At 35.5% G+C, this 18,123-nt stretch overlaps 2 protein-coding genes across 2 annotated transcripts; both read left to right on the top strand.

Moving 5' to 3' along the window:
• The first annotated feature begins 1,115 nt into the window (after positions 1-1,115).
• Positions 1,116-5,061, top strand: dad1 (defender against cell death 1). The gene is made up of 3 exons (XM_028472221.1): positions 1,116-1,423; positions 3,028-3,180; positions 4,853-5,061. The coding sequence occupies exons 1-2, from the start codon at positions 1,213-1,215 to the stop codon at positions 3,156-3,158; spliced, it is 342 nt and encodes a 113-aa protein (XP_028328022.1). The 5' UTR covers positions 1,116-1,212; the 3' UTR covers positions 3,159-3,180; positions 4,853-5,061.
• A 4,334-nt stretch (positions 5,062-9,395) lies between these two features.
• On the top strand, positions 9,396-17,765 carry pigr (polymeric immunoglobulin receptor). Its single transcript, XM_028472214.1, has 8 exons — positions 9,396-9,553; positions 11,055-11,390; positions 13,718-13,799; positions 14,457-14,683; positions 16,185-16,275; positions 16,354-16,448; positions 17,351-17,400; positions 17,479-17,765. The coding sequence occupies exons 1-8, from the start codon at positions 9,424-9,426 to the stop codon at positions 17,560-17,562; spliced, it is 1,095 nt and encodes a 364-aa protein (XP_028328015.1). The 5' UTR covers positions 9,396-9,423; the 3' UTR covers positions 17,563-17,765.
• Positions 17,766-18,123: the final 358 nt, after the last annotated feature.

Below are 18,123 nucleotides of genomic sequence, written 5' to 3'. Positions count from 1 at the left end.
TGATATTATGTAATTTATTAAGCTTATGTATGTTTTGGTAGGTACTCTGTTCTCTCTATTTATTTTTTAAACCTTTTCACTGACTGTCTCCCAAATAAGCAACCGCGTCAGTCATTTTGAAAATATCGTCTCTCTTTGTTTAGTAATACATTTAATTTTCAACAAAAAGTCCTAAATAAGAATAATAAGAGATACTTTGTCATTCAATATTAGATGATACATCTGAAAACTTAAATCTATTGCTTTTTCTCATGAAAAAGCAAAATATTCTGATTATTATTTTAAGTAACATATTAATTTAATACTGCTTAATTCCGCCTGTTAATGCCGTTTAGAATTTCTAAATGATTCCCAAAGTAGAAGCATCAGTTGAATGCAGAAATCTTTAGAAAGACAAAATCTAAACAGAGGAGGAGCTGTTCTGTTCGTTCCTAGGTGACTCAGCAAACAGCTAAAAATGTAAATCCTGCATTACATAGCATCAAATAACAAAATACAAAATAAACTACTGGGTCAATGACGTGAAATAATTTTCACAAGATGTTATTTCATAAAATGGGCATCATTTGTGTGAATATTATGATGGAAATAAAAATAGAAATATTACAAAACACTTAATTATATAATAACTTTATAAATTACAGACTAAGTCATGGGTTTGTTTGTTTTTTGAAACATCTTTGTGAGTGCATATATAGGAAAGACAGCACATATATGGTGTCTTTGTTATGAATTTAAATATTTCTAACTGAAAGAAATGTAGTTGGACAGAAACTTTAATTTGTTTGGGAATTGTGCAGCTATGTTATATTAATAATAATAATAATAATAATAATAATAATAATAATAATAATAATAATAATAATAATAATAATAATAATAATAAACAAAAGTTTAAGTTAAAACAATTACACACAAGTCAAAAAAGAAACTTACAATAACCAAGATAAAAACAGACAATACATAAAAATAGTATGTATGTATATTTTAGTTTTTTTTTTTTTTTTTTTAATCATTGTTTTATTGCCCTTTAATACTTTTTAGTTTTTAATTTAGATGCAAAGTTGTCGGGAACTATTAAAAGCCGTTGTTCGAAGTTACCCGGAACACTTTACGTGTGACACCGTGGTGGCTTTCTTTCTGTCGGGACACGTCACGAATTAGACGAAGGAAGCAGAGCCAAGTCTCTAGTGTTTATTAAACACCACAAACATGTCTAACTCAGTGATATCCGTTATTTCTCGGTTTCTGGAGGAATACACCTCCACTACCCCCACTAAGCTGAAGGTGGTGGACTCGTATCTGCTCTACATCCTGCTGACTGGAGCTCTGCAGTTCCTCTACTGCCTGCTCGTTGGAACCTTCCCATTCAACAGCTTTCTGTCGGGATTCATCTCCTGTGTGGGCTCCTTCATACTTGCTGGTAAATATGAATCTACTTACTGTATGAGATCTTACATTGTCTGAGTGTTTAGAGCTTCTGCAGAGTACTTCTCTGTGCACAAACTGCTGCAGGTGCTAGCCTCCATGCTAATGCTAGGAGAGATTGACAGTTTATACTGTAGATGCCCGGCTGCAGCTATCAAATGTAATATAGTCTGATTAATAAAATGCTAGTAAGACTAGATTAGATTTGTGATTTAGAATAATGTCTGTTAGTTCAACATTTGATGGCAAAACTGCTGATTGAACTTCACTAAACTACTGCAGAGCAGCTAATGCAGTAAAGCTATTGGGAAAAAAATAGGACTAATTTGGAAAATGTTTGTGAAAATTTATTAGAATTCAATGATGAAGAGAAATACATGTGGCGACAGTGAAATAATTAGTGGAAAATTAACATTGCCTGCAGTTTTCAGCTGTCAAAAGGACGACTCATTGCTAAATCCACGTTGAATCTAAACAAATTTATCAAAATGTGCTGCTAAACAGAGTTTTGCAATTTATCTACATGCTGAAATAAAGCCGCTGGAGATAATTTTTTAGAATATATATAAGACAAAGTGTAGCAAGGCCTCAGATCAATAAATTGAAGATCATTTGCTTGGAGGAAAAAATGGCTATGGATACATTAAACATATCAAGAGACTCCCAGTGTATTCAACCCTAACCCAGGAAATACCCTAAAATGTTTTTTTTTTTTGTTTTTTTTTGTATATGTGTTTTTAAAGGTCGAAATTTCCGTGTTAAATATGTTGAAACGAAAAAAAAATATATGACAAAAGCGGGATTCGAACCCACAGCAGCGGAAAGACGAATCCTCGAATGCAGCGCCTTAGTCCGGAAAACGTACAGATAGTCCTGGTGGCTATTGATACGGAAACTTAAAAAAATAAAAATTAGCATTGTGTGAGGTAGAATCCCGTAGACTGATGCATGGAAGTGTTTTAACTTCATTTTTACTGAGATTTCTTCTCTTCCTTCCCCAGACAAGAACAGTGATTTTCTTGACACCCTTTTTGTTTTTGTAGTTTGTTCCCGGTATTCCCTGTAGTATCACCTCACTTCTTGAGACACTCAAAGTCGGGTGGATTCGGATTTTTTCGCGTAAGCCTCGAGGCAAACAACCATTTTTTGCCACTAAATTTTCAGTCTGTGAAAACATCAGGAATGTGTTGGGAAGTCAGTTTTTGGGGACAAACACAAGAAATCACAGCAATGAAGTAAAAACACTTCTGCAGGACTCCACTTCCCACAATGCAATGCCAAAACATCCCACAATGTCAATAAACGGAGTGTATATAATTCGCTACTTTGTACTGTCACTAACTAATTGAAATGTTTCAGGTAATGACACGGTCAGTGTGAGATTAGATGCATCCATACTAGTTTGTGCTTCTCTCTACAGCTTCTGAGCACAAAAGTCCCACATTTGCAGACTTTATGCAGTTTATTTTGAAATTCAAATATGTAAGGGTTGTTTCAGTGCTATCACAGGGCTTGATGTACTTTAGTAAGAAATGAAAACATCCTAAACATAAAGAGAGCTTTGCCCCAAAGATAATACTTTGTCTTTCTTGTTTTCAGTGTGTCTTCGTATTCAGATCAACCCACAGAACAAAGGAGACTTCCTGTCCATCTCCCCTGAAAGAGCGTTTGCTGACTTCCTGTTTGCTCACACGGTCCTTCATCTCGTCGTTATGAACTTTATTGGCTAAAGCACTCACTTCCACTCTAAAGGTGAGCTTTTTCTTTTTAACACTAAACTAAAAGCATCACATTTTTTCTGTTCAAAATTGTCCCCATAGCCATTGTATTTATTTTCATTTATTTATTTTTTCATGGCCTTTCCCTAATTTGTTGTCATTACTGACTTTTAAATGTCACAAAATAAGAGGGTTATTTCAGATTGTTTGAGGTTAGGAAAAAAAAAAATCGATTCACAATATATTAAGAATAAAAAAAAATAAAAAATATGATATTAGAAATCAATATTTCTCCATATAGTCTTTTTTAATTTTTTTATTGTCTGCATATGTGGTCATGGTAAGTTAACACTAACATGTACTGTAGTGCAACATGTAATGTGACCTTGTGATGTGCATTATTTAACTTTTTTTTAACTGACTCATATATTGTTTATAGAAGTGTATGATTAAAATGTTGTTTTTTGATAAGGAAAAAAAAACAATTAAAATAGCAATAATCATTGTATAAATATACACGGAACAAAAACATAAACGCATCACTTTTGTTTTTGCTCCCATTTTTCATGAGCTGAACTCAAAGATCTAAAACATTTTCTATATTCACAAAAAAACCCTATTTCTCACAAATATTGTTCACAAATCTGTCTAAATCTGTGTTAGTGTTAGGGCTGAAAAAATTTGGAAAATAATCTAATTGCGATTTATTTTTTTCCCTCAATATTGCGATTTCCATTTAATATGCGATTATTTTTTCAAGGGCCTCATGAATTTTTCAATGAACACAAGCAATAAATCAATCTGTTTCATAATAAACAATTTCAGATTTATTTAAACTTTCAATAAATATAAATTTTAAAGCACAGATTACAACAATAAAGAAAACAAATCTGTGGCTTTACCTCTTTAACATATCTAACTAACTTCATGTTTCATGAAACATGTAAACCTGTGGACTGTACTTCTTAAACACTGTCTGAACTTAACAGGACAGTACAGTACAAGACAAGTACTGTCCTACAAGACAAGAAAACAAAATGAAAAATTACAGCCTTTGCGATTACAAAATTGCATTTTATGATATTGCGATAATATCGCTAATGCAATTAATCGTTCAGCCCTAGTTAGTGAGCACTTTTCCTTTGCAGGCGTGTCAAGATGCTGATTAGACATGATGATTATTGCCCAGGTGTGCCTTAGGCTGGCCACAATAAAAGGCCACTCTAAAAATGTTAAAATAAACAAATCAAAAATGTTGTTGTTGTCTAAAGCTAGTTTTATCTTCTTATATACACAGCAATTCTGAGGTGTTTTTATTATGTGTGTGCGTGTGCGCTGATGCTAATGAACCACCAGTAGATACATACAGGAGTTTGTAAATCAGAATCCAGAGAGGCATTTAGTAACTGTGATGCGTTCGAGTGTGTGCCAGGTTCTCAGTAAACATGTATACTTACTATTGTTTGTTTGCTAGACGTGGTTACATTAACCTCTCAGTGCGAGAGCTTAGAGATACTGCCTATTGCTTTTGATTTGTAACAAACCGGGATATTGGATTTCACACTTGGCTGCAGCTGCCAAGGTCACATTGCATTTTTCTGTCTCTGTTCAGGTTGACGGTGCTTTGAAAAAGTGCTTTTCTGAGCTGAGTGTGCAGTATCTTACACCTGATGTTTTTTTGTTTTGTTTTTATTCTATCTTTACAGGTCACATCAAGAGAGATTTGTACAACTCCTCAGAAGAATGTGTTGCTGATTTGGATGGAACCATCCCATAATACATTTGACTTATTATGTCACATTTAATGCAGTACAATTTAATTTTCTAACAGGAAAATTTGTGATTTTTTTTTTCATTTAAGATTTGTAAAGCATTCCAGTTTTGCACTAAGAAATAAAATCAATGGTCTTGTTGACTTTTGCTGCCAAATGAGTTATTTTCAGGTATAATGTGCTGGCTTATTCTCCAGTACAGGACACACAGATGATCACAGCACATGCAAGTTATTATAATGAGGACTTTGAAACAAGATAATAAACTTTTCAATACAACACTATTCAGAAGAGAACACCTAGTTAAAGGTGCAGTCTGCAACTTTCTGATCCCTCCCTCCCCGCTGCTCTCTTGCCCTGCCTCCAAACTTTCCAAAGTACCTCCCTCAGAAGAGTTAACAAGCTAACGTTAGCCCGACAGCATCATCACAGTAATATAACATGCTATGTTAAAAGCATATCACTGCAGCGCTTCTCGCTCTCAATGTGCACACACCAATCTATCAGCAGCAGCAGCAGCATAACAACACTGTCATTCACAGCAGTCCACACGGAGGCTGCTGTGTGCGCATGAACAACACGTGCACTACATAGTTCTAGTGTAACAATTACAAATCAAACATAATGTAAATCAAGCAGCAGTAATTAAATTCAAGCAGAAAAGTCACCAAATCCATCTTCTACTCCTCCAGACCATACACTGTAAAAAAGACGGTGCTCCAGGCACTACCTTACTATGAGCATTGCTGTGTTTTGGCCACAGAAGAAAAGGGCGGAGACTGTGAGCAACAGCTGTCAGACAGCCCATCAAACACAATCCTGGCTCTGATTGGTTTGTGGTGCATTCTGGCAAATCTGCCAAAGGCTGCAGGAGCAGCAGGGGGGACTCAATGAGCCTGTTTTTTCACACAAACTATTAGTTTCATGTAAAGATGTCTTTACATAGTGACAGCTTTAGCAAATATGACAAAAAGTCACTTTTATAAAAGTTACGGACTGCACCGTTTTTTTTTTTTAGGTTGATTTCTGAATTGACCTCAAATGAAATGAACTTTTAGATTCATTAAAATTGTGTTTCATATCAAGCTTTCCCAAATTTGACTATTTAGAACAAAATGTAATCTAGGGCTATACTGACATAAAAAAAAGGCTCAGATGTCCACACCAAAAATATTAAAAACCGATTTGTTCATTGATTAGGAAACCTAACAAGGAAACCAATAGATAGGAAAGAAAGAAGATGATAGATATTTGAGAGGAAGGTTAACTTTCTTTAGGTTATTTATTTCAGGCTCAGTAATTATGATTAAGTGTAATTGATAACATATTTGTAATTCACTTTCTGAGGATAGAAATATTTATAATTTAATTGTAATTGTAATTGTAAAGATTGCTGTTCTCTGTTTTCGTTATTGAATTGAAAACATAATTGTAACTGAAAAATTTAATTGACCCCAACCCTGGTTTTCCCCAAATGATGAATCTGACAATGAGAACTTTTAAGTGTTAGTGCTCTGAGGCCCCCCACCATCCCACACACTCACACACACTTTCCCCAAAACTATTGCTTTTATTGGAGAAATGTTCAACACGTCTTCCTTCCCTTGAATTGCTTTAAACCGCACAGAGCCAATGTGGATTAACATTTGTCACAAGCCGGCATTTTGGCTGGCTGTGAAAGTGCATGGCCATGTAAGCTGAAAATAAAAAGGGTCAGAAAAAATGGGTTTAATCAAGTTCAGATCCTCGGTTTCCCCTCGAAAGGTCAGGTGTGAATGTCTTTCTTTTTCTGCTTTAATAGCAAGAATAAAATAAGTCCTTCGAACTACTTTGAGGCATGAAATAGAAAAGTAATTTATTTGTTAATTTTGTGCATGTCCTGTGCTGGCCTTGGGGTTGGTTGAGGTAAATCTCAAGATTAGTGTTGAGAAGTTTTTTATCATAATGTAGAAGAGGTAGAAGAACAGGTTGAATTTCCACTTGAAGTCAAAGTCTTAAATACTATAAATAATCTTTGATATGAAGTACTGTATGAGAATATTTCAGCAGCATCTGTGAGAAGAAATAACAGGCGGTATTACAGCATCATAATTACAGCTTAAAAGACAACTATCAAAATACATCATTGGAAATGTAGCAGTAAAGCACATTTACAGTTTATTACACTTCAATTTAGAAACAAATCTGTTTTGGGAAAATTACAAAAAATGTGCATCTTTGAGAAAGTAGTTACACCCACTTTTCCAATGTGTGTCCTTTAGGCCAGCGATTCTCAACTGGTGGGTCGGGACCCAAAAGTGGGTCGCGGACCTGTACTGAATGGGTCGCTGGTCAAAAAAAAAAAAACTGCATGTCTCTCAAATTGTCTTTTATTTTGAAAGAAACTTTTCTTTTAACAGACATGCTGTGAAATGCATGTTGCACAGGAAAATATATAGATTTATATTTTTAAAAAAAAATTATATATGTGTGTTTTCAACAGCTATTTTTAAAAAACACAATTTGGTTGGTTCAATTTAAAAAAAAAAATGACTGTGGCAAAATGTGGGTCCCAGGATGAGACCAGTTGAGAACCCCTGCTTTAGACACCAATACCTGAGGAAATTATTAACACACATCTGTAAATCACAAAAAAGGCAATTATTCTTAAAATAAATAACAGATATTATTAAAGAAACATTTTTTCCTCATATTTTGGCTAAAGTCTTTTTATTGAAACAACACAAAAGCCAATGTTATCATGCTTTTAGTTTTAAGGTTTACATTTTGTGTGTTGTATGCTGGGTTTGAAATTCGTTAAAACCAACTTTTAGTTTCTATTTCCGTGAAATGTTACCATGAAATGATATTCGATAAAAACAAAAGATGAAGAAACATCAATGAATGTGGTCGTCAATTCATTGTCTGTCCGCATTTAATCTGACTTAATGACATTTGGAGCAAATTCACCATTTTTAAGCTTAGTGCGGTATTAATGAAGTCATTTTTTATTGTTGCTTGCCAATTACATTTCTTACAGCCGTAAAAAAAAAAAAAAAAAAAAAAAAAATCTTGGCATGATGTTGTTGGGGAGGAGCCAGGTTGTTAAAAAGAAAGCAGAGTCAAAGACCTGCTGTACTTACTGTATCCACATTCATGGGGATAATACTTCCCAACTTTAGGCACAACCTTCTTTGTGAAATGAAGAACAGCAGTGTTTGACTATTTTGGCTTTTTCTGCAGCGTTTAGAACCAACAGTGTACCTGTTTCTCTCCAGAATGTTGTTTTCTCTTCACGAGCCAAAGATGCTGGGGATGATAACTAAGAAATGTTTTACAACACAGATAAAGACATAATGTAAGCCTCCCAGATCAATAAAATCAAATTGATTTTTTCCAAATTCAGACAATTTCAGACAAACTCACAAAAAAAAGATTGAAGAAAATTGCTGTTTGCAAGATTGTTTTCGACTCCCATCACAAAAAATGGGTTTGTTGACAAATGGTCACGAGTCTTCAACTTTGCAAAAGTTTCTTGCAATGCATTGTGGGATTGGGAATACTACTGCGATGTTCAAAGTTACATTTCTAAAATTTAAAAAGTGTTTTTTCTTCATTCTTACCGTCAATTCTTGTGTTTCTTTGTTCTGGTTTGATGATGATTGTGTTGTAGAGTTCTCCTATTTTTCATACATGCTGATGTATATTTTACATTTGCATTTATGTTGTATTTGCATTTTCCTGTATTTTATTTGGGGCGGATATATCCATTAAGATACCTGTTACATGTGTTTACTTGCCGGATTTTCATTTTTACATTTATCGCCGTTTGACTGGTGAAGCTGAGCTGTCGATTACCTGGCAAACGACACAGTTACTTGTTTTAGTTAGCATAGCGTGTGCGCCGAATATGTAAATAAAACTGATAGAGCTTGAGTGACATGCTATTTCACCAGTTAGGAACACCCTTTACAGTGGGCGTTATAGGATTAATGGTAGTTATAGTCAAATAAAACCATACAATGATGTTCGCTGTGATAAAATTTTGTCTGTATTCGAGTGTTTAAGGCGGAAGCCGCAAAATCAACATCCACCATAGTTCAATCCGTGAAAATAGCAGAAATATCACTGTGGAAGTGATTTTCAGCTCAACTTTTGGATGAAATTGCAGGTGCAGTTTTAGAAATGTTAGTTAATCGACCCAGCTTTAATAGTTTATTGATCATTTTAAATATATAGAAGGAATGGCCTTTGAGTGAAGCAAACTTTACCCTTGCTACGTCACACCTTCTCACTGAAAAACGTGTTTAAAGCAACTAATGCTGCATTTTTTTTTTTTTTTTCTTTAAAAAAAAAAAAAAAAACACCAATCCATTTAAAAGTATGTCATTCTCCATGCGTACAATGGGAATGTTGGTGGATCCAGTGATGAAAGATTTCAGGAAAAAAAATCAAATTTACCGGATTGATCAAACTGATACTGACATGGTTAACATCTGGAGCATCTGGATCCAAGAAACAGTCACATGACCTTCAGGAATTTAACTTTAAGGAAACGCGACTGTTGGTACAGGCAGAGGAAACGAAACCCAACAAACCTTAATCTCAACATGCTGGGACTGATTATGCTCACCGTTCTTATGGCATCGATTCCAGGTAAAAAAAAGAAGAAAAAAAACTATAAGTAATGAAAACCGAACCACTTTAGAAAGAAAACCCAATTGGTCACAGCTGCCTATTTTATTCTTGATAAAAATGACTTAAATAATTTAACTTGCTTTCTTTGCTTAATACCTTTTCACACAGTGTTAAAGTGTTTAATACTCTGTGTCTTTCCTTTGTTTACTTTGTGATTATTCTCTGTATTCATCATTTGTTGTTAAAGCTGCCATTTTCTGCAGAAGTCTGGGAAACCTTTTTCGCTTTCCGTTTAAGTTTTTTTTCCCCCCCTTTAGGTTTCTGTCTTGTTTTCCCGGTGGCAACAGTTTTGTTTGATGTTTATTTTGTCAAGCCTTCAAAAGCTTGTGTGTTACACAGGGATAATCCAATTCTGGACAAGTTTGGAGGCACGAATTAAAGTGGGAACAGTCCTCTATAACAAATAGGAAGTGAAACTAAAAATGTGGCACAAGTGTTGCTCAGGGCCACTCGTGCCATTGCTCAGTTGCAGATTAAAAAAACTGTGCTACACATAGATATAGTCAGGTTCACTATATTTTGATTTGATTTTTCTTTCGATTTTTGTGAGTATATGAAAACTATACATTTTTGGAAACCTTACAGTATAAGCAATCAAAAAAGCAATTTTTCCATTTGCCCCATCTTGGATTTTACATGAATTTTTTTTTTTGTCAATATCTCAGCTTCTAAATAACCTGGAGCTTTTATTTTGACAGCTACTCTACCATTTTCAGGGCCAAGGAATCCAATGCTCCTAGCGTGTGCTGGACATAATGGAAGAGATTTGCATGATAGCACCTATGTTGAGGTACAAATATGACAGCAAAACTATACAAAAAACACACTCTGTACGCATATCCATATCCAACGTGCCCGAGATCAGGTGAGGACAAGGTGAGGAAAATCTCTTAAAGAAACTTTTGAGGCAAAGAGTAGAGGATCTTATATATTTTGTTTCATGGGTGATTTCATATTATCAAGGGGTTGTAAATTGTCTCTCAGTACTGCTCTGGTATAATAGTTTCTACTTTCATTCAATTACGTTTGATGGTTTTAAAAAGGTTAACGGACACTTACTTGATAGAACGTTCATGTCACTTGTAAAACCTTAAATAAAAATGGAAAACTACAAATTTGTAGTTGGATCTAGCTTATTCATGTTGAAATCATTAGATTCCTTGGTCCAGAAAATGATAGTTAAGCTCTCAAAATAAAAGCTCTACGTTATTTAAAAGTCGAGGTATTGAAGAAAACCCTTTTTATGTTGTCCATTATGTATAATCCAAGATGGAGGCCAAATAGGTATCAGGGCAAATGGAAACATTTTTTTATGATTGCTTATACAATCAATTTTTCCAAAAATGTGTAGTTTTGATATTCTCCACAAAAACATGGCGAAATTACATAGAGTATCTGACTAGTAAGAGTCGAAGCTCAGTTTTACGATTTAAATTTTTTTATACTTTCTTTTTATCAGAATTCTTCTGCAGGGTCACCACTGAAGAGGAGTATTCCATCCTTGAGGGTAAATCCCTCACCATCGCCTGTCATTACGAGCCACAATACGCCGGCTATGTTAAATATTGGTGTCAGGGCAAGACCAGGGACTTTTGTGACACCAAAGCAAGGACAGATGATCTGCTTTCGACCAATCCCAAGGTGAGCATCTTTGACGACCCCGTTCAGGAGCTTTTCACAGTGACCATGGAGGACTTGAAGGAGGACGACTCAGGCTCGTATATGTGCGGTGTGGAGATTGGTGGCGTGTGGAACCGGGATGCAGTGGCGTTTACTTACATCAATGTCATTAATGGTAAGTAATGAGCAGAGGTGTAAAAAGTACTGATATGTCCTACTCAAGTAGACGTACTGTTACGTGATTGAAACTGTACTCAAGTAAAAGTAAGTCATACAAAAAATACAAGTACAAGTAAAAAGTAGCGCAATGAAATAATATTCAAAGTAAAAGTTACTAGTTACTTTCACCCCCCGTGTTTAATTTTTGGTCATAAATCTTTCCACGGTTCCCTTGCATAACGTTTCACTTTATGGCAGTCACGTGACCACAGGCTCAGATAGATATAGTCCCTTCGTGACGTACGGGCATTTCCAGAACCGGCGCCATTGCTGTGGGAGCTAAAACAAGTTTAGCCTCTGTCTACAGCCAAAAGAGCACAATGTGGCAGTTTCGTGTTGGGTACATGGTGCACTAATCGCCGCAATAGTTCAGTTAAACGTGGATTTTTTAGTAAGGGAAGTCGGCAAGTCAGATCCGTAACTTTGGGATAAGATTGGCTCTCAGGGCTGGGGTACGAAGCGGGGCTGGGCTCGTGCCGTGGCAACAGTCTATGGGCTGGAGAAGCAGCCACCACCGCCGCACTCTTCTCCCCGCCGCCGGAGACCCGGTGCTCGACCCGCTTCACACCGTCAGTGGCGCTTCCCCTCTACTCCCTGGCCTCGCCGACAATGGTGGCGAGTTGGTTATCTTATCCAGTGATATTGTGCTTACACCACGAAGAAAGAGGCTTCTAAAAAGGGGGGCTGTGCCAGTTGTATTCGAGTGGAACAACTACTCATTGCCTGAGTCAAGACCCAGTGTGTGGGAACGTAGGCCACAGCAGGAGAGCCCTGCGGCCGCAGATCCAATGGAGGACTTTTTGGAATCGGAGATGGAGGTGATGGCTCTGGACCACGATTTATGTGTTTTGCCGGCAACTGGGGTAATGGCCAGCAAGTTGCAAACTGAAAACGAGGACCTGCGGAGACGACTTGAGCTGGCTCTGAGTCAAATAGAGCGGCTGGGTTAGGGTTAGGGTTACGGTTTTTGTCTGCAGCGCTTTGCTAAATCAGATGACTAAATTCACCATTATACCAGATAAGTTTGCATTTTATATTCTGTATTTAGTTATAGTAACCGGTGCGTGTAGTATTCAAAGTTAAGTCAGCGTTTCAACTCATACAATACAGAAAAAAATATGCATCATATTTCCTTTTTTTTTTTTAAGCATGACGCGCTTACAGCTAAGATGCTAGACAGCTCTATAAACATTCAGTGCTGCTGGCTTAGAAGAGCCACCACATACTGTACTACCAAAATCCAAAACACTTTTATGCACCGTCATATGGGTCACAGTGCAGCGAGAGCTGTCAGGGACTCGGCCGCTCACATTGTCCCGTCTTTGGAAGAGTGAGCCCTCGGTGTCGGGGGAAAGTCCAATAGAGCAGTCTACGGGGCCATTCAGCAACTGTTTTGCAACATTTGATGATGAATGACCTTCACAATTCCCCAGAGCCATTGTTTTCAGCCGGCGAGGAACAAAACCGGAAGTATTGAGAATCACACCGTCAAATGCTCGGTGCAGCAAGCCAATGTACCTCTCGATTCAGTCTGCTCTCAATACAACCTACTCATTACAGATTGTAGAGCCCACAGGTGGTAGTTTTTATAAAAGGGGCGGGGCTAACAGTGCCTGTTTGTGACGCAAGATGGTCCCAAAACGTGAAAAGCTATAACCCCATTTAAATCTGTATTCTACTGTACCATTGATTTATCCCCTTTAAAAGTCACTATGTATGTATTGTTTATTTTATTTTATATTTTTCTTCATTCGTGCGTTGTTTTGTTTTTGTCTCTTTTTCGTTCCTCTGTGTAGAGATTGAACTTCTGGTTTTGACTTTAATATTCTATCCTGACTATTGCTATTTTGATCGTTGTATATGACATTCAAGTCAGTGCCTTGTTATGTGTATATATTCTTCACTTTTGCTCAATAAAAAAATAAAATAAAATAATTCCAAAATGTCACTTAATCTTGTTCTCCGCCAATAGCAAAAATCAATTGTAATAGTCGGATTTCAACCCATAGAGAGCAGTCACTGACATTTTACAACAAAATATACCAAATTGAAATACTTTGACAAAAATGTTGAGAGTTGGACCAGGATCAATCAACAGCACTACTTAATATTTTGTAGTTTCACAAAAAATTTACTCAAAAAAGTACAAATACTCATAAAAGCAACTCAATTACAGTAATGTGAGCACTTGTAATCCATTACTTTCACCTCTGGTAGTGAGGGGAATTGCAACTAATCATTCTCGCTTGAGCACAACTGGAGGATTTACTTTTGTTTGGGCAGGTATGTCAGTGATGCACCACAGCGTGAGCGGAGAGGAAGGAAAGAGTGTCACAGTTGAATGCTTCTACAGTGAGAGATACAGGTAGTAATTTAGGGTATTTATTTCCATGCTAGTTAAATTTGGGGCACCGATTGTAAGGTTGCGCATGGTAAAATAAACAGCAACTTTTTGCAACATTTTAGCAACAAAACACGTTTAAAAAAGGAACTTATGACCAGATGTACAGCAATATTTGTGAAAATTGTGATATTTTTTTCTCGTAAAAATATAATGTCAATGTTAAATCTAAATGTAAAATCTAAATCTAAGTTTTAAATGTAAATCTAAATATTTAGTTAATATGCAAATTCTCATTGATGGAACAATAGACTGAAAATATTTAGATTTAACATATTAAAATTGACATTTGACATTTAGATTTAATATTTAGCATTTAGATTTTACATTTATCGTTTAGATTTAACATTTATATTTAAATGTAACATTTAGATTTAACATTGACATGATATTTTTATGAGAAAAAATATCACAAATATTGCTGTAAATCTGGTCAAAAGTAACAGAAAAAAAAAAATTCACAATGTTCTTGAAACGTGATTTGTTGCTAAATGTTGCACAAAGTTGCTGTTCATTTTAGCATGCGCAACTTTACAATCGGCACCCCATAGTTAGACTCCTGCATCTTCAAATCAAAAACAGTAGCACACAGTGATTCACCAGCGACTGCCTTGCCAACAGAGAAAGTGAGAAGAAGTGGTGTCGGAGTGGAAACTGGCGCTCCTGCCTGCAGACGGGATCCGAGGGGAAATATGACGACGGGTCTGTGGCCATTATCGATGACAAAAAGGAGGCTCTCACTGTCACCCTAAAGAAGCTGCAGAAGGAGGATGCTGGGTGGTACTGGTGCTATGCTGGGCAGCAGAAGAAAGCCATACAAGTCATAGTTACACCACAGCTAAGCACCAGTAGGTTGACCGAGAACACACATATACACACAAGGCATTGTTGTGTTGCTTTTCCACACTACCTGTGTTAGTTTGCAGAGCTGACGCCCAGGAGATACTAAAACTGTAATGCAAAAGAATCTATCTATTGTTTTCCGCATGCCAACACCATTTCCTTGTTTTTTTCGAGCTCCTTGGAACTAATTTCTACGGTGTTTGTCAAACCGTAACTTTTACAAGTTATTCTCAACCTTTTTCTGTTGCACCCCCCTTTAAAGTGTAAGTACACCCCCAGGTTTTTTACTGACCTGCCACCATAGGCAGAGTTTGAGATTCTTGCCAGGAGGGCAAAAGAAAAAATAGGATTAAATATATATACCATCTCGAGATTCCCACCAACCACAATGTGTGGAACATATGCAATAATGCAAAAATTATTCGTAACATAATTGATAATGTTGACTACAAAAATGTGCGTCAACGCGTTGTTTAATGTTGTAAATTCATGATGAAATCTGCCCGGTGGCCGCTTTCTGCTTAATTTTTGCTGCAGTACCATACATGAACTGCTGGGCACAGTGTCGCTTCACCATTTACATTGTGAAGAAGAATTGAGCAACAAAAGAAGAACCAACCTAAAGTCTCAAAAGTCTGGGACCATTTCACTGAAAACTCATACGACACACCTGAGGTAGAACTAACATCTGTGACATGAAACTAACAGTAATATGTTAGAATCAAAGCAGTACATGCAAAATTTTTTAAGAATTGAATTTTTTTTTAATGAATTTCCACATTACTCCTAAAGTAGTTAAGACACGCCCAGTCATAGCAGCCCCGCCCCCACAGCATTTCACAGTTCTGCATGGAGCTGCCAATCAATGCTCACTAAGGCCTGTGAGAGGAGGAAACCAGTCCCTCCTCCCATCTTTTATAGGAGGGGTGGGGCCATCAGTGACAGTGACATCATTGATCTAATCTCAACCAACAGCAACATTCAATTGCATTTTTACAAAATGGGTAAAAAAAATGCAACCTTTGGAAAAAAAAAAGTTAATTGAATAAACAACAATAAAAAAATTGTGACAGTTTTCTTTAAAACTCATAAAAATAACAAATCTGCAATCACATATTTAAGAACAGTTCATTGAGTGCAAAAAACTAAAATATTTATCTGTATATCTTGCTCAATGTGTAATTGAGCATGAAAAACTGATTAAAATATTCTATTCAGTTGTAATAAAGGTTCAGAACAGAAATAAAATCAAACCCCTTCTTTACGCATTGGGGTATTGACCTTTGTCTGGATAAAACCCCCAAAAACATCCCTTTGAAAATAGTAGCACAAAATAATGAGAAAACCCCCGTTAGATCCTGTAGGGCATGGAGTTTCAGATCTCACGTGTTCTGTTGATCAAATATCTACAATATCAACCATATTAAGACAATGATTTCCATGTAAAGTCCTTCAAATACTTCTAAGCTTACCAAGCTTTGTGATGTTTATCTCTATGTGTAACAGCTTTATCTCCAGCAGCCCGGTTGACATCAAATCAGCCTCTTGAACAAAAAGCTCTACAGACAACCATCACTCCCTGTCAACCCCATGAAAGGTAAAAAGACTAGATTAGTTTTGATTTTCCATGGATGTCAAAGCTGAATGGTCTGTTTGGACTTCTTTGTGTCTTCAGTGCGCCCCATCTCGTATGGTTGGTGATCGTGGCGTTTTTATCCTGCGTAGTCCTGCTGGGCTTGCTGTTGACGAGAACGTTGTGGAAGCCGCACAGTAAGGCTAACTTTTAATTTTAATTCTATGTGGCGCTGATTATAAAGTTGTGCATGCTAAAATAAACAGCAGCTTTTTTCAACATTTAGCAACAAACCACATTAAAAAAAAAAAAACGTATGGACATTTTTTGATGCTACTTTTGATCAAATTTACAGCTATATTTGTGAAAATTGTGATATTTTTTTCTCCTAAAAATATCATCCAAATGTAAATGTTTAACATTTAAGATTTACATTTAAAATTTAGATTTATATTTAACATTTAGATTCAAATGTAACAATTAGATTTACAATCTATTTGAAATTTTAAATCTAAATTGTATATCTAAATTTTTTATTTGAAATCTATATATAAATGTTAAATGTAAATGCAAAATGTTAAATCTAAATACAAAATGTTCGTTTTATGAAATCTAAATTGGAATAATAAATTGTAATATTAAATGTAAATCTTAATGTTAAACATTAAATTTAGATTTATATTTAAGATTTAGCATTTAGATTTAACATTTAGATTTAACATTTACATTTAACATTTACATTTAACATTTACATTTAACATTTAACATTTAACATTTACATTTAACATTTAACATTTACATTTAACATTTAGGTTTAGGTTTAGATTTAATCTAAATGTAAATATTTAATGTTAAACATTTAGATTTAACATTGACATATTTTTACGAGAAAAAAATATCACAAATTTCACAAATATTGCTGTAAATCTGCTCAAAAGTATCACAAAAAAATTCACATACAGTTTTTTGAACGTGGTTTGTTGCTAAAAAAAAAAGTTGCTGTTTAAATTAGCATGCTCATCTTTACAATCGGTGCCCCATACACTTCTGCATCCCTTTTATACTATTGTCTGCCTTTTTTTTTTTTTTTTTTTTGCAGTGTCTGATTCAGTACTGATGGATGTGAAGGTCATGTCTGGACCACTCAATGTAAGAGCAGCCTCCAATTGTGTTATTTATTGCATTATTCTCAGAGATGTGATGTTCCTGTTCTCTTTTCTCCTTTAGGAGCATTCAAGCAATGATGATGACTTGCAAAATGCTGCCGCCATTTTCTTCAGTAAGGATTCCCAGAAAGTCCCCATGTACTAAGATCAGTTTATGCTCTATTATTCTAGTCAACTGAATGTATCTTTTTTGTTACTACACTGTAAACCCTATTTTTTTTTAATTCTTTTTGTATTTTTATACTTTACATACAAATATGTTTAAAGATTAGTTTAGTTTGTGTGCAGATTGAATATAGTAATACACCTATGTTTGACCTTACCCTCTGCATCATTTCCTGTATTTGGACAAATTAAAATACGTAATATCAACAGTTACTCCTATGACTGTGTACGAATGATGTCACATTTCCTTGTTTTAACATTAAAAAAAGACTTGTAAAGATGCACTGAATTGCTGTTGTGTGCTGTCAATAAAAAAACAATAAGTGTTTTCATATTGTGTCGTTGATTTGTTGGCTGCAGAAAAGTTGTCCTTTTTTTTTCAATCAAAATTCAACTCCTGCAGTGGTTAAAGAAGTTAAAGGAAATGCCTTAGCAAAGCCTTAAAATATCTCTGATATTTGTCAGAGCTTCAGAAAGCACACCCACAGACTTTACTATTATTACCATTGGCATTTATTACATTATTGAATGTATCCACTGT

The sequence above is a fragment of the Gouania willdenowi genome, chromosome 17 (genome assembly GCF_900634775.1).
Source record: "Gouania willdenowi chromosome 17, fGouWil2.1, whole genome shotgun sequence".
NCBI classification, from domain to species: Eukaryota; Metazoa; Chordata; class Actinopteri; order Blenniiformes; family Gobiesocidae; genus Gouania; species Gouania willdenowi.
This window is presented reverse-complemented; position numbering and strand designations above follow the sequence as displayed.